The sequence below is a fragment of the Oncorhynchus keta genome, unplaced genomic scaffold, assembly GCF_023373465.1.
Source record: "Oncorhynchus keta strain PuntledgeMale-10-30-2019 unplaced genomic scaffold, Oket_V2 Un_scaffold_2955_pilon_pilon, whole genome shotgun sequence".
In the NCBI taxonomy this organism is placed as follows: domain Eukaryota; kingdom Metazoa; phylum Chordata; class Actinopteri; order Salmoniformes; family Salmonidae; genus Oncorhynchus; species Oncorhynchus keta.
Window position 1 is genome coordinate 56,810 of NW_026290906.1, and position 23,889 is coordinate 80,698.

Below are 23,889 nucleotides of genomic sequence, written 5' to 3' on the forward strand. Positions count from 1 at the left end.
AACCTGCCCACATCCTGGTTCACTCTCCCCACCTGCCCATCACTCTCGGGGTGAAAACATGAGGTGAGGCTGATCGAGACCCCCAGACGTTCCATGGACGCCCTCCAGACTCTCGAAGTGAACTGGGGACCTCGATCAGACACTATATCCTCAGGCTCCCCGTAGTGCCGGAAGACGTGTGTAAACAAGGCCTCCGCAGTCCGTAGGGCCGTAGGGAGACCGGGCAGAGGGAGGAGACGACAGGACTTAGAGAAACGATCCACAACGACCAGGATAAGGGTGTTTCCCTGTGAGGGAGGAAGATCGGTCAGAAAATCCACTGACAGGTGTGACCACGTTGTGGAACGGATAAGGGATGTAGCTTACCTCTGGGCAGGTGTCTAGGAGCCTTACACCAAGTAGGAGGAAACAAACCCTCACGTCCCGAGCCAAGGTGGGCTACCAGTACTTCCCAGTCAGAAAGCGTACCGTCCAGCTGATTCCCGGATGACCAGAGGAGGGTGATGTTTGGGCCCATTAGATCAACTGGTCACGGACAGCAGATGGAACGTACTGACGCCTGACGGGACACTGGAGGGGAGCAGGCTCTGTACTGACGCCAGACGGGACACTGGAGGGGAGCAGGCTCTGTACGTAACGCCTGACGGGACACTGGAGGGGAGCAGGCTCTGTACGTAACGCCTGACGGGACACTGGAGGGGAGCAGGCTCTGTACGTAACGCCTGACGGGACACTGGAGGAGCAGGCTCTGTCTGTGGCTTTATAGAGGACACTGGAGGAGACGCCTGACGGGACACTGGAGGAGCAGGCTCTGTACTGTACGCCTGACGGGACACTGGAGGAGCAGGCTCTGTACTGACGCCTGACGGGACACTGGAGGAGGGCTCTGTACAGGGTGGGACACTGCTCTGTACTGACGACGGGACACTGGAGGAGAGGCTCTGGGACGCCTGGACTGGGGGAGCAGGCTCTAGAGATGCCTGACGGGACACTGGAGGGCAGGCTGGTGTATGCCTGACGGGACACTGGAGGAGCAGGCTCTGTACGTATGCCTGACGGGACACTGGAGGGGAGGCGGGACACGCCTTATAGGGACACTGGAGGGGAGTGGGCTCTGTACATAGGTGCCTGATGTAGAGGACACTGGAGGGGAGTGGGCTCTGTAGGGACACTGGATAGATGCAGGCTCTGTACGTAACGCCTGAGGGACACTGGAGGAGCAGGCTCTGTACGTAACGCCTGACGGGACACTGGAGGAGTAGAGCTCTGTATAGACGCCTGGAGGACACTGGAGGAGCGGGCTCTGTACGTAACGCCTGACGGGACACTGGAGGGGAGTGGGCTCTGTAGGTGCCTGACGGGACACTGGAGGGGAGCAGGCTCTGTACGTAACGCCTGACGGGACACTGGGTGGAGTGGGCTCTGTTTACGCCTGACGGGACACTGGAGGAGTAGGCTCTGTACGTAGCGCCTGACGGGACACTGGAGGAGTGGGCTCTGTACGTATACGCCTGACGGGACACTGAGAGGGTGGCTCTGTAGAGGTAAAAAAAAAAAAAAAAAAAACGGGACACTGGAGGAGCAGGCTCGTACGTACGCCTGGACGGGACACTGGAGGGGAGTGGGCTCGCCCCGTCAACGCCTGACACGGGACACTGGACACTGGAGGAGTGGGCTCTGTATAACGCCTGACGGGACACTGGAGTGGGGTATGAGTGGGCTCTGGAGGTGTAAAAGTATGTAAGTCGTAATTCCTGACGGGACACTGGAGTGAGTGGGCTCTGTTTATAGAGGACACTGGAGGAGTGGGCTCTGTACGTAACGCCTGACGGGACACTGGAGGAGCAGGCTCTGTAACGCCTGGATGGACACTAGGGGAGTGGGGTACGTAACGCCTGACGGGACACTGGAGGGGAGCAGGCTCTGTACGTAGCGCCTGACGGGACACTGGAGGAGCAGGCTCTGTACGTAACGCCTGCTCAATGTCCGCGTCCAGCTCCCACATGACTGGCGCTACCAGGCAGGAGGCCGGGAGAATAGGAGTCTGATCCATGGACCGCTCCTCTGTGTCATACAGCCGGGACAGTGCGTCTGCCTTCACATTCTGGGAACCTGGTCTGTAGGACAGGGTAAACACAAAACAGGTAAAAAAAAAAAAAAAACATGGCCCACCTTGTCTGACGAGGATTCAGTCTCCTCGCTGCCCGGATGTACCTCAGGTTACGGTGGTCAGTCCAGATGAGGAAAGGGTATTTCGCCCCCTCAAGCCAATGTCTCCACACCTTCAGGGCCTTTACCACAGCTAACCGGTCCCCCACATCATAGTTTCTCTCCGCCGGACTGAGCTTCTTCGAAAAGAAAGCGCAGGGGCGGAGCTTCAGTGGCGTGCCCGAGCGCTGTGAAAGCACGGCTCCAACCCTAGCCTCGGTCGCGTCCACTATGAACGCCAAAGAGGGGTCCAGATGTGCCAACACGGGATCCGAGGTAAAGAGAGCCCTCAGGTGACTAAAAGCCCTGTACGCCTCAGTCGACCACTTCAAACGTACAGGACCCCCCTTCAGCAGTGAGGCAATGGGAGCAGCCACCTGGCCAAAACCCCAGATAAATCTCCGGTAGTAAACCCTAAAAACCGCTGCACCTCCTTTACCGTGGTGGGAGTCGGCCAATTACACACAGCTGAAATGCAATCACTTTCTATCTCCACCCCTGATGTGGAAATGCAGTACACTAGGACAGAGACGACTTGCTGAAAGGCATTTCTCAGCCTTGACGTACAGGTCATGCTCCAACAGTCGTCCAAGTACCCTGCTCACCAAGTACCCTGCACACCAAGTACCCTGCTCACCAAGTACCCTGCTCACCAAGTACCCTGCACACCAAGTACCCTGCTCACCAAGTACCCTGCACACCAAGTACCCTGCACATAGAGTACCCTGCTCACCAGGTGGTGTATGTACCCTGTTTACACCAAGTAGACCCTGCTCACCAAGGTGGTGTACCCTGCACACCAAGTACCCTGTTTATAGAGGAGGTGGTGTATGTACCCTGCTCACCAAGTACCCTGCTCACCAAGGACACATGCTCGGCGAGTGTAGCGGAGTATATCAGAATGGCATGTTTTCATAGAGAGGTGGTGTATGTCCGTGTTTATAGAACACAAAGGTGGCAATCTGCCTAAATGTTTATAGAGGAGGTGGTGGTAGAGATGTTTATAGAGGTTTATAGGGAGGTGGTGTGTAGAGGTGTAAATATGAGGAGGGTGTGTATGTAGAGGTGTTTATAGAGGTGGTGTATGTAGAGGTGGGGAGGGTGGTGTATATAGAGATGTTTATAGAGGAGGTGGTGTATATAGAGATGTTTATAGAGGAGGTGGTGTATGTAGAGGTGTTTATAGAGGAGGTGGTGTATATAGAGATGTTTATAGAGGAGGTGGTGTATGTAGAGATGTTTATAGAGGAGGTGGTGTATGTAGAGGTGTTTATAGAGGAGGTGGTGTATGTAGAGATGTTTATAGAGGAGGTGGTGTATGTAGAGGTGTTTATAGAGGAGGTGGTGTATGTAGAGGTGTTTATAGAGGAGGTGGTGTATGTAGAGGTGTTTATAGAGGAGGTGGTGTATATAGAGATGTTTATAGAGGAGGTGGTGTATGTAGAGGTGTTTATAGAGGAGGTGGTGTATGTAGAGGTGTTTATAGAGGAGGTGGTGTATGTAGAGATGTTTATAGAGGAGGTGGTGTATGTAGAGGTGTTTATAGAGGAGGTGGTGTATGTAGAGATGTTTATAGAGGAGGTAGAGGTGTAGGTGGTGTAGAGAGGTGTTTATAGAGGAGGTGGTGTATGTGGTGTTTATATATAGAGTGTTTATGTGGTGTATAGAGGAGGTGGTGTATGTAGAGGTGTTTATAGAGGAGGTGGTGTATGTTTATAGAGGAGGTGGTGTTTATAGAGGAGGTGGTGTATGTAGAGATGTTTATAGAGGAGGTGGTGTATGTAGAGGTGTTTATAGAGGAGGTGGTGTATGTAGAGTGTTTATAGAGGAGGTGGTGTATGTAGAGATGTTTATAGAGGAGGTGGTGTATGTAGAGATGTTTATAGAGGAGGTGGTGTATATAGAGGTGTTTATAGTGAGGTGGTGTAGAGGTGTTTATAGGTGAGGAGGTGGTGTGTATGTTTATAGAGGAGGTGGTGTATGTAGAGGTGTTTATAGAGGAGGTGGTGTATGTAGAGGTGTTTATAGAGGAGGTGGTGTATGTAGAGGTGTTTATAGAGGAGGTAGAGGTGTTTATAGGTGTGTATATAGAGGAGGTGGTGTATGTGGTGTTGTAGGTGTTTATAGAGGAGGTGGTGTATGTAGAGGTGTTTATAGAGGAGGTGGTGTATGTAGAGATGTTTATAGAGGAGGTGGTGTATGTAGAGGTGTTTATAGAGGTGCTGATCCCTGACTGTTTGATCCTTTCCTTCCCATCCTCTTAGCGCTCCGATCCACATTCTGACCCAGCTCAGCTGGTTACCCCTGACAACGCTGTGTGTGTGTGAGAGGGAGAGAGAGAGAGAGAGAGTTGTGAGTAGTCAGGCAGGTTTTAAGTAAGTTATTTATTCTTGTTTTCTGCAGTTAGAGAGAATCAGTAATGCTGTATGTATTCTGGAAGGACTACTGCAGGAGCGTAACATGGCTGTTGCTGTTGTCAGTCTCTCAGAGTTCTCAGGATATAGTTCTCTCTCTCCAGCTGGGCGTTCCTTTCTGATAGTTCTTTAATCTGTTCCCATAGCAACTCCACTTCCTCTCTGACCGCCAGCATCAGGTGGGTCTTTACAAGGTCCTGAGTGGACAAATATTAAGAACACCATGACGGACTGACCAGGTGAAGACGGGTTAAAGAAGGATTTTTTAAGCCTTGAGACATGGATTGTGTATGAGCAAGAGGAAGGATTTAAGTGCCTTTGAACGGGGTATGGTAGTAGGTGCCAGGCGCACCGGTTTGTGTCAAGGACCGCAATGCTGTCAAGAACTGCAATGCTTCTGGGTTTTTCCACGCTCAACAGTTTCCCGTGTGTATCAAGAATGGTCCACCACAAAAAGGACATCCAGCCATTTTAACACAACTGTGGGAAGTATTGGAGTCAACATGGGCCAGCATCCCTGGGGAAAGATTGCAAACACCTTGTAGAGTCAACATGGGCCAGCATCCCTGGGGAAAGAATGCAACACCTTGTAGAGTCAACATGGGCCAGCATCCCTGGGGAAAGAATGCAACACCTTGTAGAGTCAACATGGGCCAGCATCCCTGGGGAAAGATTGCAAACACCTTGTAGAGTCAACATGGGCCAGCATCCCTGGGGAAAGAATGCAACACCTTGTAGAGTCAACATGGGCCAGCATCCCTGGGGAAAGATTGCAAACACCTTGTAGAGTCAACATGGGCCAGCATCCCTGGGGAAAGAATGCAACACCTTGTAGAGTCAACATGGGCCAGCATCCCTGGGGAAAGAAGAAGCAGGGTTTTGTAGAAGACTAGCCGTCACACCAGTTCCTGTGGGTTTTGTAGAAGACTAGCCGTCCCACCAGTTCCTGTGGGTTTTGTAGAAGACTAGCCGTCCCACCAGTTCCTGTGGGTTTTGTAGAAGACTAGCCGTCACACCAGTTCCTGTGGGTTTTGTAGAAGACTAGCCGTCCCACCAGTTCCTGTGGGTTTTGTAGAAGACTAGCCGTCACACCAGTTCCTGTGGGTTTTTGTAGAAGACTAGCCGTCCCACCAGTTCCTGTGGGTTTTGTAGAAGACTAGCCGTCACACCAGTTCCTGTGGGTTTTGTAGAAGACTAGCCGTCCCACCAGTTCCTGTGGGTTTTGTAGAAGACTAGCCGTCACACCAGTTCCTGTGGGTTTTGTAGAAGACTAGCCGTCACACCAGTTCTTGTGGGTTTTGTAGAAGACTAGCCGTCACACCAGTTCCTGTGGGTTTTGTAGAAGACTAGCCGTCACACCAGTTCTTGTGGGTTTTGTAGAAGACTAGCCGTCACACCAGTTCCTGTGGGTTTTGTAGAAGACGTCATTGGGGGAGGTTGCCTATGTCTGGACTTGCCGCATGGACCAATCAGGACGAAGATCTGGGTTTTGAAGTTGCGAGTGGGGGAATAGGCGGTAAAACCGCCGGTGGTACCTGACGTAAGTGGAAGGGTTTAACGGCAGCTACAGCCTTCATATCCCTTGAGGTAGTTTTGAGAAAAGGTCGATTGCTGAATCGAGATCGGATCTCTTCCCTTGCTTGCGAGGCTCACCAATACGGAGGTAAATATCGCCATCCTCGTCTGTTGATCAGTACCTTTAGCTTGTTCGAAGTGAGCGCCACTGTAAATTAGCTTCTTCATGCAAGCTAAGTGTTGCTTCTTGTATCATGTACTGTGATTGGTTGATAAGGTTGATAAGGTTGATCGTTCCAAAACCACTGGAGGGGGTGAGCATGGTACCTCCCGGGCAGTTTGCGTCAGGGAGGTTCCAGCCTGAACCGAAATCTACAAGGTGTCGAAATCGTTCCACAGGGAAGCTGGCCCCATGTTGACTCCAATACTTCCCACAGTTATGTCAAGTCGTCTGGATGTCCTTTGGGTGGTGGACCATTCTAGATACACACAGGAAACTGTTGAGCGTGAAAAACCCAGCAGCATTGCAGTTCTTGACACAAACCGGTGCACCTGGCACCTTCTATCTACCCCGTTCAAAGGAACTTAAATATTTTGTCTTGCTCATTCACCCTCTGAAATGCACAAATACCATCCATGTCTCAATTGTCTCAAAATCCTCCTTTAACCTGTCTCCTCCCCTTCATCGAGACGTGGATATCACAATAAGGTTATTACACAACAGACCTAGATATCACAATAAGGTTATTACACAACAAACCTAGATATCACAATAAGGTTATTACACAACAGACTAGATATCACAATAAGGTTATTACACAACAGACTAGATATCACAATAAGGTTATTACACAACAGACCTAGATATCACAATAAGGTTATTACACAACAGAGACCTAGATATCACAATAAGGTTATTACACAACAGAGACCTAGATATCACAATAAGGTTATTACACAACAGACCTAGATATCACAATAAGGTTATTACACAACAGACTAGATATCACAATAAGGTTATTACACAACAGACCTAGATATCACAATAAGGTTATTACACAACAGACCTAGATATCACAATAAGGTTATTACACAACAGACCAGATATCACAATAAGGTTATTACACAACAGACCTAGATATCACAATAAGGTTATTACACAACAGAGACCTAGATATCACAATAAGGTTATTACACAACAGACCTAGATATCACAATAAGGTTATTACACAACAGACCTAGATATCACAATAAGGTTATTACACAACAGACCTAGATATCACAATAAGGTTATTACACAACAGAGACCTAGATATCACAATAAGGTTATTACACAACAGACTAGATATCACAATAAGGTTATTACACAACAGACTAGATATCACAATAAGGTTATTACACAACATACTAGATATCACAATAAGGTTATTACACAACATACTAGATATCACAATAAGGTTATTACACAACAGACTAGATATCACAATAAGGTTATTACACAACAGAGACCTAGATATCACAATAAGGTTATTACACAACAGAGACCTAGATATCACAATAAGGTTATTACACAACAGAGACCTAGATATCACAATAAGGTTATTACACAACAGACCTAGATATCACAATAAGGTTATTACACAACAGACCTAGATATCACAATAATGTTATTACACAACAGACCTAGATATCACAATAAGGTTATTACACAACAGACTAGATATCACAATAAGGTTATTACACAACAGACTAGATATCACAATAAGGTTATTACACAACAGACCTAGATATCAATAAGGTTATTACACAACAGACTAGATATCACAATAAGGTTATTACACAACAGACTAGATATCACAATAAGGTTATTACACAACAGACCTAGATATCACAATAAGGTTATTACACAACAGACCTAGATATCACAATAAGATTATTACACAACAGAGACCTAGATATCACAATAAGATTATTACACAACAGAGACCTAGATATCACAATAAGGTTATTACACAACAGAGACGTGGATATCACAATAAGGTTATTACACAACAGAGACGTGGATATCACAATAAGGTTATTACACAACAGAGACGTGGATATCACAATAAGGTTATTACACAACAGACCTAGATATCACAATAAGGTTATTACACAACAGACCTAGATATCACAATAAGGTTATTACACAACAGACCGAGATATCACAATAAGGTTATTACACAACAGACTAGATATCACAATAAGGTTATTACACAACAGACTAGATATCACAATAAGGTTATTACACAAGACTAGATATCACAATAAGGTTATTACACAACAGACTAGATATCACAAAAAAAATATTACACAACAGACTAGATATCACAATAAGGTTATTACACAACAGACTACATATCACAATAAGGTTATTACACAACAGACCTAGATATCACAATAAGGTTATTACACAACAGACCTAGATATCACAATAAGGTTATTACACAACAGAGACGTGGATATCACAATAAGGTTATTACACAACAGAGACGTGGATATCACAATAAGGTTATTACACAACAGAGACGTGGATATCACAATAAGGTTATTACACAACAGACCTAGATATCACAATAAGGTTATTACACAACAGACCTAGATATCACAATAAGGTTATTACACAACAGACCGAGATATCACAATAAGGTTATTACACAACAGAGACGTGGATATCACAATAAGGTTATTACACAACAGAGACCTAGATATCACAATAAGGTTATTACACAACAGAGACGTGGATATCATAATAAGGTTATTACACAACAGACCTAGATATCACAATAAGGTTATTACACAACACACCTAGATATCACAATAAGGTTATTACACAACAGACTAGATATCACAATAAGGTTATTACACAACAGACCTAGATATCACAATAAGGTTATTACACAACAGACTAGATATCACAATAAGGTTATTACACAACAGACCTAGATATCACAATAAGGTTATTACACAACAGAGACCTAGATATCACAATAAGGTTATTACACAACAGAGACCTAGATATCACAATAAGGTTATTACACAACAGACCTAGATATCACAATAAGGTTATTACACAACAGACTAGATATCACAATAAGGTTATTACACAACAGACCTAGATATCACAATAAGGTTATTACACAACAGACCTAGATATCACAATAAGGTTATTACACAACAGAGACCTAGATATCACAATAAGGTTATTACACAACAGAGACCTAGATATCACAATAAGGTTATTACACAACAGACTAGATATCACAATACGGTTATTAAACAACAGACCTAGATATCACAATAAGGTTATTACACAACAGACTAGATATCACAATAAGGTTATTACACAACAGACTAGATATCACAAGGTTATTACACAACAGACCTAGATATCACAATAAGGTTATTACACAACAGACCTAGATATCACAATAAGGTTATCACACAACAGAGACCTAGATATCGCAATAAGGTTATTACACAACAGACTAGATATCACAATAAGGTTATTACACAACAGAGACCTAGATATCACAATAAGGTTATTACACAACACACCTAGATATCACAATAAGGTTATTACACAACAGACCTAGATATCACAATAAGGTTATTACACAACAGAGACCTAGATATCACAATAAGGTTATTACACAACAGAGACCTAGATATCACAATAAGGTTATTACACAACAGAGACCTAGATATCACAATAAGGTTATTACACAACAGAGACCTAGATATCACAATAAGGTTATTACACAACAGACCTAGATATCACAATAAGGTTATTACACAACAGACCTAGATATCACAATAAGGTTATTACACAACAGACCTAGATATCACAATAAGGTTATTACACAACATACCTAGATATCACAATAAGGTTATTACACAACAGACTAGATATCACAATAAGGTTATTACACAACAGACTAGATATCACAATAAGGTTATTACACAACAGAGACCTAGATATCACAATACGGTTATTACACAACACACCTAGATATCACAATAAGGTTATTACACAACAGAGACCTAGATATCACAATAAGGTTATTACACAACAGACATAGATATCACAATAAGGTTATTACACAACAGACCTAGATATCACAATAAGGTTATTACACAACAGACCTAGATATCACAATAAGGTTATTACACAACAGACCTAGATATCACAATAAGGTTATTACACAACAGACCTAGATATCACAATAAGGTTATTACACAACAGAGACCTAGATATCACAATAAGGTTATTACACAACAGACCTAGATATCACAATAAGGTTATTACACAACAGAGACCTAGATATCACAATAAGGTTATTACACAACAGAGACCTAGATATCACAATAAGGTTATTACACAACAGACCTAGATATCACAATAAGGTTATTACACAACAGACCTAGATATCACAATAAGGTTATTACACAACAGACCTAGATATCACAATAAGGTTATTACACAACAGAGACCTAGATATCACAATAAGGTTATTACACAACAGACCTAGATATCACAATAAGGTTATTACACAACAGACCTAGATATCACAATAAGGTTATTACACAACAGACCTAGATATCACAATAAGGTTATTACACAACAGACTAGATATCACAATAAGGTTATTACACAACAGACTAGATATCACAATAAGGTTATTACACAACAGACTAGATATCACAATAAGGTTATTACACAACAGACTAGATATCAAAATAAGGTTATTACACAACAGACCTAGATATCACAATAAGGTTATTACACAACAGAGACCTAGATATCACAATAAGGTTATTACACAACAGACTAGATATCAAAATAAGGTTATTACACAACAGACCTAGATATCACAATAAGGTTATTACACAACAGACTAGATATCACAATAAGGTTATTACACAACAGACTAGATATCAAAATAAGGTTATTACACAACAGACCTAGATATCACAATAGGGTTATTACACAACAGACTAGATATCACAATAAGGTTATTGCACAACAGAGACCTACCATTGCCTGCTCTATCTTGTTGTCTATTGCGATCATGCTGCTGCTCGACCCACTGCAAAGACAATAAAATAAACCAGTCAGAATATGTTGTCGTGTGTCTCGGTTCAGTGTCATGTGGTGGCACATGGTTCACATTAATGCCTATTCCTAAATCAAACACCTCAAACAATCTAACATATTCCACTGCAGCAAAAACACAACACATCTAAAAATGGCACCCTGTTCCCTACATAGTACATAGACCAGGGTGCCTTCACAGTCTTTGTTAGATCACACAGCACAGAGGCACAGAGCCAGAGACCCACTTCTAACCCAGCCAGCTACCCTAACCCCACAGAGCCAGAGACCCAACTCTAACCCAGCCGAGCTACCCTAACCCCTAACCCCACAGAGCCAGAGACCCAACTCTAACCCAGCCAGCTACCCTAACACCACAGAGCCAGAGACCCAACTCTAACCCAGCCAGCTACCCTAACCCCACAGAGCCAGAGACCCAACTCTAACCCAGCCAGCTACCCTAACACCACAGAGCCAGAGACCCAACTCTAACCCAGCCAGCTACCCTAACCCCTAACCCCACAGAGCCAGAGACCCAACTCTAACCCAGCCAGCTACCCTAACCCCACAGAGCCAGAGACCCAACTCTAACCCAGCCAGCTACCCTAACCCCTAAACCCACAGAGCCAGAGACCCAACTCTAACCCAGCCAGCTACCCTAACCCCACAGAGCCAGAGACCCAACTCTAACCCAGCCAGCTACCCTAACCCCTAAACCCACAGAGCCAGAGACCCAACTCTAACCCAGCCAGCTACCCTAACCCCATAGAGCCAGAGACCCACCTCTAACCCAGCCAGCTACCCTAACCCCACAGAGCCAGAGACCCAACTCTAACCCAGCCAGCTACCCAAACCCCACAGAGCCAGAGACCCAACTCTAACCCAGCCAGCTAACCTAACCCCACAGAGCCAGAGACCCAACTCTAACCCAGCCAGCTCCCCTAACCCCACAGAGCCAGAGACCCAACTCTAACCCAGCCAGCTACCCTAACCCCACAGAGCCAGAGACCCACCTCTAACCCAGCCAGCTACCCTAACCCCACAGAGCCAGACACCCAACTCTAACCCAGCCCCAGCCAGCTACCCTAACCCCTTACCCCATAGAGCCAGAGACCCAACTCTAACCCAGCCAGCTACCCTAACCCCACAGAGCCAGAGACCCACCTCTAACCCAGCCAGCTACCCTAACCCCACAGAACCAGAGACCCACCTCTAACCCAGCCAGCTACCCTAACCCCACAGAACCAGAGACCCAACTCTAACCCAGCCCCAGCCAGCTACCCTAACCCCACAGAACCAGAGACCCACCTCTACCCCAGCCAGCTACCCTAACCCCTAACCCAGCCCCAGCCAGCTACCCTAACCCCATAGAGCCAGATACCCAACTCTAACCCAGCCAGCTACCCTAAGCCCACAGAACCAGATACCCAACTCTAACCCAGCCCCAGCCAGCTACACTAACCCCACAGAGCCAGCTACCCTAACCCCTAACCCCACAGAGCCAGAGACCCAACTCTAACCCAGCCAGCTACCCTAACCCCACAGAACCAGATACCCAACTCTAACCCAGCCAGCTACCCTAACCCCACAGAACCAGATACCCAACTCTAACCCAGCCAGCTACCCTAACCCCATAGAGCCAGATACCCAACTCTAACCCAGCCCCAGCCAGCTACCCTAACACCACAGAGCCAGAGACCCAACTCTAACCCAGCCAGCTACCCTAAGCCCATAGAACCAGATACCCAACTCTAACCCAGCCAGCTACCCTAACCCCATAGAGCCAGATACCCAACTCTAACCCAGCCCCAGCCAGCTACCCTAACCCTTAACCCCACAGAACCAGAGACCCAACTCTAACCCAGCCCCAGCCAGCTACCCTAACCCCTAACCCCATAGAACCAGAGACCCAACTCTAACCCAGCCCCAGCCACCCAGTTGATCCCAGATGAGAGCAGCTTTGTCTGTGGATTTAGATTATGCAGATTACTTCCTGATTCCATCCACATGTCTCATTGGCAAATCATCACTTTACTTTCCGCATGGCGGAGTCTCCTGTCAAGGCGAGGGAAGTGTGTGCTCACAGAACCAGAGACCCAACTCTAACACAGCCCCAGCCAGCTACCCTAACCCCACAGAGCCAGAGACCCAACTCTAACCCAGCCCCAGCCAACTACCCTAACCCCACAGAGCCAGAGACCCACCTCTAACCCAGCCAGCTACCCTAACCCCATAGAACCAGATACCCAACTCTAACCCAGCCCCAGCCAGCTACCCTAACCCCTAACCCCACAGAGCCAGAGACCCAACTCTAACCCAGCCAGCTACCCTAACCCCTAACCCCATAGAGCCAGATGAGACCCACCTCTAACCCAGCAAGCTACCCTAACCCCTAACGCCACAGAACATGAGACCCAACTCTAACCCAGCCAGCTACCCTAACCCCACAGAGCCAGAGACCCAACTCTAACCCAGCCCCAGCCAGCTACACTAACCCCACAGAGCCAGCTACCCTAACCCCTAACCCCACAGAGCCAGAGACCCAACTCTAACCCAGCCAGCTACCCTAACCCCACAGAACCAGATACCCAACTCTAACCCAGCCAGCTACCCTAACCCCACAGAACCAGATACCCAACTCTAACCCAGCCAGCTACCCTAACCCCATAGAGCCAGATACCCAACTCTAACCCAGCCCCAGCCAGCTACCCTAACACCACAGAGCCAGAGACCCAACTCTAAACCAGCCCCAGCCAGCTACCCTAACCCCATAGAGCCAGAGACCCAACTCTAAACCAGCCCCAGCCAGCTACCCTAACCCCTAACCCCACAGAGCCAGAGACCCAACTCTAACCCAGCCAGCTACCCTAACCCCTAACCCCACAGAGCCAGAGACCCAACTCTAACCCAGCCAGCTACCCTAACCCCTAACCCCACAGAGCCAGAGACCCAACTCTAACCCAGCCCCAGCCAGCTACCCTAACCCCACAGAGCCAGAGACCCAACTCTAACCCAGCCCCAGCCAACTACCCTAACCCCACAGAGCCAGAGACCCACCTCTAACCCAGCCAGCTACCCTAACCCCACAGAGCCAGAGACCCACATCTAACCCAGCCAGCTACCCTAACCCCTAACCCCACAGAACCAGAGACCCAACTCTAACCCAGCCCCAGCCAGCTACCCTAACCCCATAGAACCAGAGACCCAACTCTAACCCAGCCCCAGCCAGCTACCCTAACCCCATAGAACCAGAGACCCAACTCTAACCCAGCCAGCTACCCTAACCCCTAACCCCACAGAACCAGAGACCCACCTCTAACCCAGCCAGCTACCCTAACCCCACAGAACCAGAGACCCAACTCTAACCCAGCCAGCTACCCTAACCCCACAGAGCAAGAGACCCAACTCTAACCCAGCCCCAGCCAGCTACCCTAACCCCATAGAGCCAGAGACCCAACTCTAATCCAGCCAGGTACCATAACCCCATAGAGCCAGAGACCCATCTCTAAACCAGCCCCAGCCAGCTACCCTTACCCCATAGAGCCAAAGACCCTACTCTAACCCAGCCCCAGCCAGCTACCCTAACCCCTAACCCCACAGAGCCAGAGACCCAAATCTAAACCAGCCCCAGCCAGCTACCCTAACCCCATAGAACCAGAGACCCAACTCTAACCCAGCCAGCTACCCTAACCCCTAACCCCACAGAGCCAGAGACCCAAATCTAAACCAGCCCCAGCCAGCTACCCTAACACCACAGAGCCAGAGACCCAACTCTAAACCAGCCCCAGCCAGCTACCCTAACCCCATAGAGCCAGAGACCCAACTCTAACCCAGCCCCAGCCAGCTACCCTAACCCCACAGAGCCAGAGACCCAACTCTAACCCAGCCAGCTACCCTAATCCCACAGAGCCAGAGACCCAACTCTAACCCAGCCAGCTACCCTAACCCCACAGTGCCAGAGACCCAACTCTAAACCAGCCCCAGCCAGCTACCCTAACACCACAGAGCCAGAGACCCAACTCTAAACCAGCCCCAGCCAACTACCCTAACCCCATAGAGCCAGAGACCCAACTCTAACCCAGCCCCAGCCAGCTAGCCAGCTAACCCAGCCCCAGCCAGCTACCCTAACCCCTAACCCCACAGAGCCAGAGACCCAACTCTAACCCAGCCAGCTACCCTAATCCCACAGAGCCAGAGACCCAACTCTAACCCAGCCAGCTACCCTAACCCCACAGAGCCAGAGACCCAACTCTAACCCAGCCAGCTACCCTAACCCCACAGTGCCAGAGACCCAACTCTAAACCAGCCCCAGCCAGCTACCCTAACACCACAGAGCCAGAGACCCAACTCTAACCCAGCCCCAGCCAGCTAGTTGAACACAGATGAGAGCAGGCTTTGTCTGTGGATTTAGATTCTCACGAGGGACCATTCTGCCTCTCCCACACACCACACTGTACTGCACTCTCATTGGCTCACACAGGCACAACCTCACTTCCAAACCCCACCCACTCAGTGCCTCAGCCAATGACAACATTCTCAGCTGCCCACTCGCTTGGAGTATGTTGATTATCTCTCTCTTTAGAATAAAGAAACACAGCTCTCCCACCCAACAGAAACATGACTGAGGTCAAATACACTCACTGTCCCGGAGGGGGATCTAACCCACACACACCACCATACCTGTCATCCCCCGGCAGATGGATGCCCCCCCCGGAGCCGAACATGGACCAGCCCGAAGGAGTCTGGATGGGTGTCAAACTGGGTGGGAACACACCATCTCTATCCTGTAGGGGGGAGCTGGGCTGGGAATTAGACACTCTCAACAGGGACTAGACAGGGGGGGAGAGAGAGAGAGAGCGAGAGAGAGAGAGAGAGAGAGAGAGAGAGAGAGCGAGAGAGAGAAGAAGAAACAGTGAACGCCTTCAAAACACCTCTGTGTGTGTGTGTGTGTGTGTGCGTGCGTGCGTGCGTGCGTGCGTGTGTTCTCACCCTCCCGGTAGCGTCCACATCCAGGCGTAGAGGAGGGGGGATGTTGCGTGGGCGGGGGCTGGGTGGAGGAGGCGTGGAGTTGACCAATCGTAAGTGGAGTCTGTCCAGGTGTGTGGGGGAGGACGGGCCGCTGTGGAGGAGGAGGGGCTTCAGCCCTCCAAACCTCTCCCCATCTGACCCTATTGGCTGGGCCAGCAAGTGGGAGGTACCCTGAGAGTGCACAAGGTGTCCCGTCCTGAGCGCACGCACGTTCCCCAGCAGCCCGCCTGCAGCCCCTCCCCTCTCTAGACCAATCCCCTCAAGCGACTCCAGAGAGTGGGCGTGTCTCATGCTGTCAATCACCCGTCTAAACCCGAACCCTTCCTCCCGTTCCAGGAAGTCGGTGCAGGTCCATCGCCCCCGGTGATAGGGTTCTCTGTGGCCCTGGCCCAATCGGACGACACGGAACCTGGATCCCTGTCCCGTGGCATCTTGGGAGTTGCATTTCCTCAGCGAGAGGGGAGTCGTCGGCTGGGAGGTGCTTCCCTGCTGGTGGAAGGGGCCAGGCTGGGAGGAAGCAGTGGATTGGCTGGAGGATGGAGGGGAGGGATTTGATTGGCTAGAGGCCTGGGCAGGGGGTGGGGCTTCCCCGGAGCTCTGAGTGTAGTCTGACGTCACACTGGTAATCTGGAAGCCACTCCTCTTCTTCCCTCCACTCATCTAAACACACAGAGACAGAGACACACAGTGAGAGCTGGATGTGCCAGCAGGGCTAGTGTGTGTGTGTGTGTGTGTGTGTGTGTGTGTGTGTGTGTGTGTGTGTGTGTGTGTGTGTGTGTGTGTGTGTGTGTGTGTGTGTGTGTGTGTGTGTGTTTTGATAAGTGGATGGTTAAGGTTACTGTTAACTGACAGTGGTAGGGTACAGCAGTCAACCACAGAGGGTTACTGTTAACTGACAGTGGTAGGGTACAGCAGTCAACCACAGAGGGTTACTGTTAACTGACAGTGGTAGGGTACAGCAGTCAACCACAGAGGGAGTGGCAGGGAGCAGCTATTGCACAACACTGGGCTGTGTGTGTGTGTGTGTGTGTGTGTGTGTGTGTGTGTGTGTGTGTGTGTGTGTGTGTGTGTGTGTGTGTGTGTGTGTGTGTGTGTGTGTGTGTCTGTTCAGGTTGTGGAGCACTGACAGATATAAACCAGTTTACCAACATTACTAAATAATTATGACTTAGAAGAAGCAGGTGGTATTTCTGCTTCATGACAAACACCAGATCTCACAGCTGGATTGGTGTCAACTAAGCTCATCATATGATATAACAATCTGATAGGTGTTTGACAAAAAAACCAGGCCCAATAACCACGATTTATGAGCGTTAGTAAAAAATAAAGAAGATTTGAGTTTCTCTGAAATCCTCCCAGATGTTCCCTAGTAAAAGTCATACTTGGTTACATTCATATGGCTATTTCACTGTCAGTTCTAGACTCACTCCTCTACCTTCTTCTACCTTCTTCTACCTTCTTCTACCTTCTTGTGCTAAGTTGAGGGAAGGATACATCTTTTCTCATCTTTTGCTGAGTTGAAAGTGAACTCTGCTCCGTTAAGGAAGACCTTCAGCGTTACGGGGAAAACGCTGCTGCGAATCTAGCCCCCTTGTTGTACAGCTCATAGAATGCAGCCCGGTCCTTGGTCACCTCGCTGTAGTAGCTGGCCGGTCCTTGGTCACCTCGCTGTAGTAGCTGGCCGGTCCTTGGTCACCTCGCTGTAGTAGCTGGCCTGTCCTTGGTCACCTCGCTGTAGTAGCAGCCCGGTCCTTGGTCACCTCGCTGTAGTAGCAGCCCGGTCCTTGGTCACCTCGCTGTAGTAGCTGGCCGGTCCTTGGTCACCTCGCTGTAGTAGCTGGCCGGTCCATGGTCACCTCGCTGTAGTAGCTGGCCGGTCCTTGGTCACCTCGCTGTAGTAGCAGCCCGGTCCTTGGTTACCTTGCTGTAGTAGCTGGCCGGTCCTTGGTTACCTTGCTGTAGTAGCTGGCTGGTCCTTGGTCACCTCGCTGTAGTAGCTGGCCGGTCCTTGGTCACCTCGCTGTAGTAGCTGGCCTGTCCTTGGTCACCTCGCTGTAGTAGCAGCCCGGTCCTTGGTCACCTCGCTGTAGTAGCAGCCCGGTCCTTGGTCACCTCGCTGTAGTAGCAGCCCGGTCCTTGGTTACCTTGCTGTAGTAGCTGTAGTAGCTGGCCGGTCCTTGGTTACCTCGCTGTAGTAGCAGCCCGGTCCTTGGTCACCTCGCTGTAGTAGCAGCCCGGTCCTTAGTTACCTTGCTGTAGTAGCTGGCCGGTCCTTGGTCACCTTGCTGTAGTAGCAGCCCGGTCCTTGGTCACCTCGCTGTAGTAGCTGGCCGGTCCTTGGTCACCTCGCTGTAGTAGCAGCCCGGTCCTTGGTCACCTCGCTGTAGTAGCAGCCCGGTCCTTGGTCACCTCGCTGTAGTAGCAGCCCGGTCCTTGGTCACCTCGCTGTAGTAGCAGCCCGGTCCTTGGTCACCTCGCTGTAGTAGCAGCCCGGTCCTTGGTCACCTCGCTGTAGTAGCTAGGGATCAGCCGGATTTCAGACCCTTGGAACTCAAGTGTTTTTCTGTTGCTGAGGGGAGGACATTATCCTTCACTGAGTGTTGATGGAACCTCACCAGCAACCTCAGGTGACTGTGACAGCAACTCCTCCCCCAAGATCTCAATCAACAGATTAGCAGTAAAGGTGGTAGCCTGTGGTAGTTTCACTATCTCGGGCAGGCCTGTGATTTTGATGGTTTGGTATCTTGATGGTTTGGTATCTTCTCCAGTACCCATGTCAGTTGGTGAGGGATTCCTGAGTCTTCTCCAGTACCCATGTCAGTTGGTGAGGGATTCCTGAGTCTTCTCCAGTACCCATGTCAGTTGGTGAGGGATTCCTGAGTCTTCTCCAGTACCCATGTCAGTTGGTGAGGGACTCCTGAGTCTTCTCCAGTACCCATGTCAGTTGGTGAGGGACTCCTGAGTCTTCTCCAGTACCCATGTCAGTTGGTGAGGGACTCCTGAGTCTTCTCCAGCCCAGTAAACCCAATCGCCCATGTCAGTTGGTGACATTTCCAAGTCTGTAACCTGTACTCCCTGGGCTTTCACATCAATTTCAAGTTCTGCAAAAGGTTAATTGAATGTACTTATTTAGCACTTTCATGATAGCCACTACTGCTGGAACATTGTAGATACATTAGCCTTGTACCTGGTGTTGACTGTGTTTGGTTGTTATATAATATAATAATAATGTTGACTGTGTTTGGTTGTTGCTGCGCTTTACGTTGAGAAACAGCTACTGGCAACGTGGGTCCGATCTCTTACTTCTCTGATATACAAATATTAGGCCAGTGTTAATATTAATATTTATATATTAGGCCAATGTTAATATTTAAATATTAGGCCAGTGTTAATATTAATATTTAAATATTAGGCCAGTGTTAATATTTAAATATTAGGCCAGTGTTAATATTAATATTAATATTAGGCCAGTGTTAATATTTAAATATTAGGCCAGTATTAATATTAATATTAGGCCGGTGTTAATATTAATATTAGGCCAGTGTTAATATTTAAATATTAGGCCGGTGTTAATATTAATATTAGGCCAGTGTTAATATTTAAATATTAGGCCGGTGTTAATATTAATATTAGGCCAGTGTTAATATTTAAATATTAGGCCGGTGTTAATATTAATATTAGGCCAGTGTTAATATTTAAATATTAGGCCAGTATTAATATGAATATTAGGCCGGTGTTAATATTAATATTAGGCCAGTGGTAATTTTATAGCATTTTAAGCAAAAAAAGGGTGATAATATTGAGTGATATTTGCGCGCCTCACTCCATTACTCTCCCAGAACAGGAAGCTCGAGCTACAGTCTATATCATAACTAGACCTGTTGGTAACTATACAGTCTGTGTATCAGTTAACTCTACAGTCTGTATCATAACTAGACCAGTTAACTCTACAGTCTGTATCATAACTAGACCAGTTAACTCTACAGTCTGTATCATAACTAGACCAGTTGGTAACTCTACAGTCTGTATCATAACTAGACCAGTTGGTAACTCTACAGTCTGTATCATAACTAGACCAGTTGGTAACTCTACAGTCTGTATCATACCTAGACCAGTTAACTCTACAGTCTGTATCATAACTAGACCAGTTGGTAACTCTACAGTCTGTATCATACCTAGACCAGTTAACTCTACAGTCTGTATCATACCTAGACCAGTTAACTCTACAGTCTGTATCATACCTAGACCAGTTAACTCTACAGTCTGTATCATAACTAGACCAGTTAACTCTACAGTCTGTATCATACCTAGACCAGTTAACTCTACAGTCTGTATCATACCTAGACCAGTTAACTCTACAGTCTGTATCATACCTAGACCAATTAACTCTACAGTCTGTATCATAACTAGACCAGTTGTTCACTCTACAGTCTGTATGATAACTAGACCAGTTAACTCTCCAGTATGTGTATCATAACTAGACCAGTTAACTCTCCAGTATGTGTATCATAACTAGACCAGTTAACTCTACAGTCTGTATCATAACTAGACCAGTTAACTCTCCAGTATGTGTATGATAACTAGACCAGTTAACTCTCCAGTCTGTGTATGATACCTACAGTAGGACCGTTGTTAAGGTCTTCATAGAGGACAGCTATAACCCTAAGTATTACTGTTATCGGTCCAACAAAAGGCTACGTGCTTTGAATGTAATTCCGCTCCGTGACGTCACCGGTCTATACAGCCTCTGACCCATCAACAAGTTCGGTTTCATGTCAATACACAATCCCCTTCTCTCCTTCCCCCTCTTCACAGAGATGCACAACTTTATTTTGGTATTGTTTTTCCTTCTTGGTAGAGTTTGTTTCAGGGCGAAAGACGACGACGTACCTTGTTTGATGGTCGCCTCTATGACTCACATGACGACATCTCATCACAGCCGAACAGACGCGCTGCATAACCTTCACCAGTTGGATGTTGGGATAAATAAAAATGTCAACTTTATAAAAATCAGACTTTTATAAAAATAAAAAAATTGTAGAAAGAGTTGGAAAAATACTCCTCGCCCAATCACCGCAAGCTCTATCGGGCCGTAAGCTCCCGTTTCCAGGCTCACCCCACGGTTATAATATCCCGTTGGACCGGAGAGATGAGCAGGGACCGTACTTGGATCAGGGCATGGGGCAAAAGGGTGAGGAGAATCTGCTGCAGTCCCGGTCCGCCCTGTACTAGCAGCTCTTCCATGGAGCCCCGACAGAGACAGGCATCAGTAGAGGAGAGGGAGAGCAGGCTGGAGTTATCTGTTAGCTGGCCTGGGACAAGTGACTTAAAACTAACTACAGGAACTAACCTACAATTCTAGTTTTAACTAGCTACTTGTGCTTTCCGCGGTGTCTGTCCGTCTTTTACTCTCCCGTCTCTCTCTCTCTCCAGGGAAAAACAAGGGTAGCGTTCTGCTCTCGCACTATCTACATGTTTATTTATCTTCAGCAAACTGTTGACAACTTGCATAAACCCGGAAGTTCCTCTCTCCGTGTTTATGGCGGTCCCTGCTGGCCAGATCACAGTACTGCTGTCTCCCTCCAGCGGATGGCGTTTTTTCGAAGTGGGATGGGGCCTGATGCCATCGAAGAGGCGTGTACACGTTGGGAACTTAGTGTAGAGATATCCGAGTAGCAATGATTTTTTAAAACATTTTTTTATTTAACCTTAATTTAACGAGGCAAGTCTGTTATTTTCAATGACGGCCTTCAATGACGGCGCCTTGTTCAGGGGCAAAATGACAGATTTTGACCTTGTCTTCTCGGGGATTTGATCCGGCAACCTTTCAGTTACTGACCCAACGCACGAGGCTACCTGCCATCCCTAACGTATCCCGTATAGCCCGGTGTTATTCATCATAATAGCCCATAGCCGGGTGTTATTATTATTATTTAATTTTTTTCACCTTTATTTATCCAGGAAAGTTAGTTGAGAACAAGTTCTCATTTACAAATGTGACCTGGCCAAGATAAAGCAAAGCAGTGCAACACAAACAACAACACAGAGTTACACATAAACAAACATACAGTCAATAAAACAATAGAAAAGTATATGCAGTGTGTGCAGATGAGGTAGGATAACGGAGGTAAGGCAATAAATAGGCCATAGTGGCGAAATAATTACAATTTAGCAATTAAACACTGGAGTGATAGATGTGCAGAAGATGAATGTGCAAGTAGAGATACTGGGGTGCAAAGGAGCAAAATAAATCAAATAGATAACAGTATGGGGATGAGGTAGTTGGATTGGCTGTTTACAGATGGGCTATGTACAGGTGCAATGATCTGTGAGTTGCTCTGTCAGCTGGTGCTTAAAGTTAGTGAGGGAGATATGAGTGTCCAGCTTCAGTGATTTTTGCAGTTCGTTCCAGTCATTGGCAGCAGAGAACTGTAAGGAAAGGCGACCGTAGCCGGGTGTTATTCATGATAATAGCCCGTAGCTGTGTGTTATTCATGATAATAGCTCGTAGCTGTGTGTTATTCATGATAATAGCCCGTAGCTGTGTGTTATTCATGATAATAGCTGTGTGTTATTAATGATAATAGCCCATAGCTGTGTGTTATTCATGATAATAGCCTGTAGCTGTGTGTTATTCATGATAATAGCCTGTAGCTGTGTGTTATTCATGATAATAGCCCATAGCTGTGTGTTATTCATGATAATAGCCCGTATCTGTGTGTTATTAATGATAATAGCTCGTAGCTGTGTGTTATTCGTGATAATAGCTCATAGCTGTGTGTCATTAATGATAATAGCCTGTAGCTGTGTGTTATTCATGATAATAGCCTGTAGCTGTGTGTTATTCATGATAATAGCCTGTAGCTGTGTGTTATTCGTGATAATAGCTCATAGCTGTGTGTTATTCATGATAATAGCCTGTAGCTGTGTGTTATTCATGATAATAGCATGTAGCTGTGTGTTATTCATGATAATAGCCCATAGCTGTGTGTTATTCATGATAATAGCCCATAGCTGTGTGTTATTCATGATAATAGCCCGTATCTGTGTGTTATTCGTGATAATAGCTCATAGCTGTGTGTCATTAATGATAATAGCCTGTAGCTGTGTGTTATTCATGATAACAGTGTCTCCTGACCCCTCCTGTCTCAGCCTCCAGTATTTATGCTGCAGTAGTTTATGTGTCGGGGGGCTAGGGTCAGTTTGTTATATCTGGAGTACTTCTCCTGTCCTATTCGGTGTCCTGTGTGAATCTAAGTGTGCGTTCTCTAATTCTCTCCTTCTCTCTTTCTTTCTCTCTCTCGGAGGACCTGAGCCCTAGGACCATGCCCCAGGACTACCTGACATGATGACTCCTTGCTGTCCCCAGTCCACCTGGCCATGCTGCTGCTCCAGTTTCAACTGGCCTGGGCCCTAGGACCATGTCCCAGGACTACCTGACATGAGGACTCCTTGCTGTCCCCAGTCCACCTGGCCATGCTCCTGCTCCAGTTTCAACTGTTCTGCCTTACTATTATTCAACCATGCTGGTCATTTATGAACATTTGAACATCTTGGCCACGTTCTGTTATAATCTCCACCTGGCACAGC

At 47.3% G+C, this 23,889-nt stretch overlaps 2 protein-coding genes and 2 long non-coding RNA genes across 55 annotated transcripts; 2 read left to right on the forward strand and 2 right to left on the reverse strand.

The window, feature by feature from the left end:
- Positions 1-3,308: 3,308 nt before the first annotated feature.
- On the forward strand, positions 3,309-4,472 carry LOC127928534 (uncharacterized). 48 transcript variants are annotated; one of them, XR_008131523.1, is made up of 6 exons: positions 3,309-3,519; positions 3,580-3,639; positions 3,670-3,789; positions 3,951-4,010; positions 4,182-4,256; positions 4,326-4,456. XR_008131523.1 is itself a non-coding variant. In XM_052515564.1 (4 exons), the coding sequence occupies exons 1-4, from the start codon at positions 3,325-3,327 to the stop codon at positions 4,470-4,472; spliced, it is 747 nt and encodes a 248-aa protein (XP_052371524.1). In that variant the 5' UTR covers positions 3,309-3,324. The 48 variants fall into 48 exon arrangements, 11 of the variants coding, with proteins under 11 accessions (XP_052371524.1, XP_052371525.1, XP_052371527.1 ...); XR_008131507.1 differs by having other exon boundaries at positions 3,309-3,489; positions 3,520-3,609; positions 3,640-3,789; XR_008131502.1 differs by having other exon boundaries at positions 3,309-3,489; positions 3,520-3,594; positions 3,625-3,789.
- A 101-nt stretch (positions 4,473-4,573) lies between these two features.
- Positions 4,574-21,832, reverse strand: LOC118380609 (TSC22 domain family protein 1-like). 3 transcript variants are annotated; one of them, XM_052515561.1, is made up of 5 exons: positions 21,190-21,832; positions 16,261-16,959; positions 15,952-16,100; positions 11,215-11,266; positions 4,574-4,819 (listed from the first exon to the last, which is right to left on the reverse strand). In XM_052515561.1, exons 2-5 carry the CDS (start codon positions 16,957-16,959, stop codon positions 4,685-4,687), a joined length of 1,035 nt encoding a protein of 344 aa, XP_052371521.1. In that variant the 5' UTR covers positions 21,190-21,832; the 3' UTR covers positions 4,574-4,684. The 3 variants fall into 3 exon arrangements, with proteins under 3 accessions (XP_052371521.1, XP_052371523.1, XP_052371522.1); XM_052515563.1 differs by lacking the exon at positions 21,190-21,832 and adding an exon at positions 17,964-17,982; XM_052515562.1 differs by lacking the exon at positions 21,190-21,832 and adding an exon at positions 17,932-17,973.
- LOC127928535 (uncharacterized) lies at positions 6,707-9,412 on the forward strand. 2 transcript variants are annotated; one of them, XR_008131528.1, is made up of 4 exons: positions 6,707-6,846; positions 6,915-7,769; positions 8,214-8,249; positions 8,582-9,412. It is a non-coding gene; the product is annotated as an uncharacterized LOC127928535 (long non-coding RNA). The 2 variants fall into 2 exon arrangements; XR_008131527.1 differs by lacking the exon at positions 6,915-7,769 and having other exon boundaries at positions 6,711-6,846; positions 7,936-8,351; positions 8,616-9,405.
- LOC127928536 (uncharacterized) lies at positions 7,472-10,895 on the reverse strand. 2 transcript variants are annotated; one of them, XR_008131529.1, is made up of 4 exons: positions 10,773-10,895; positions 10,049-10,114; positions 7,821-7,886; positions 7,472-7,511 (listed from the first exon to the last, which is right to left on the reverse strand). It is a non-coding gene; the product is annotated as an uncharacterized LOC127928536 (long non-coding RNA). The 2 variants fall into 2 exon arrangements; XR_008131530.1 differs by lacking the exon at positions 7,821-7,886.
- Positions 21,833-23,889: the final 2,057 nt, after the last annotated feature.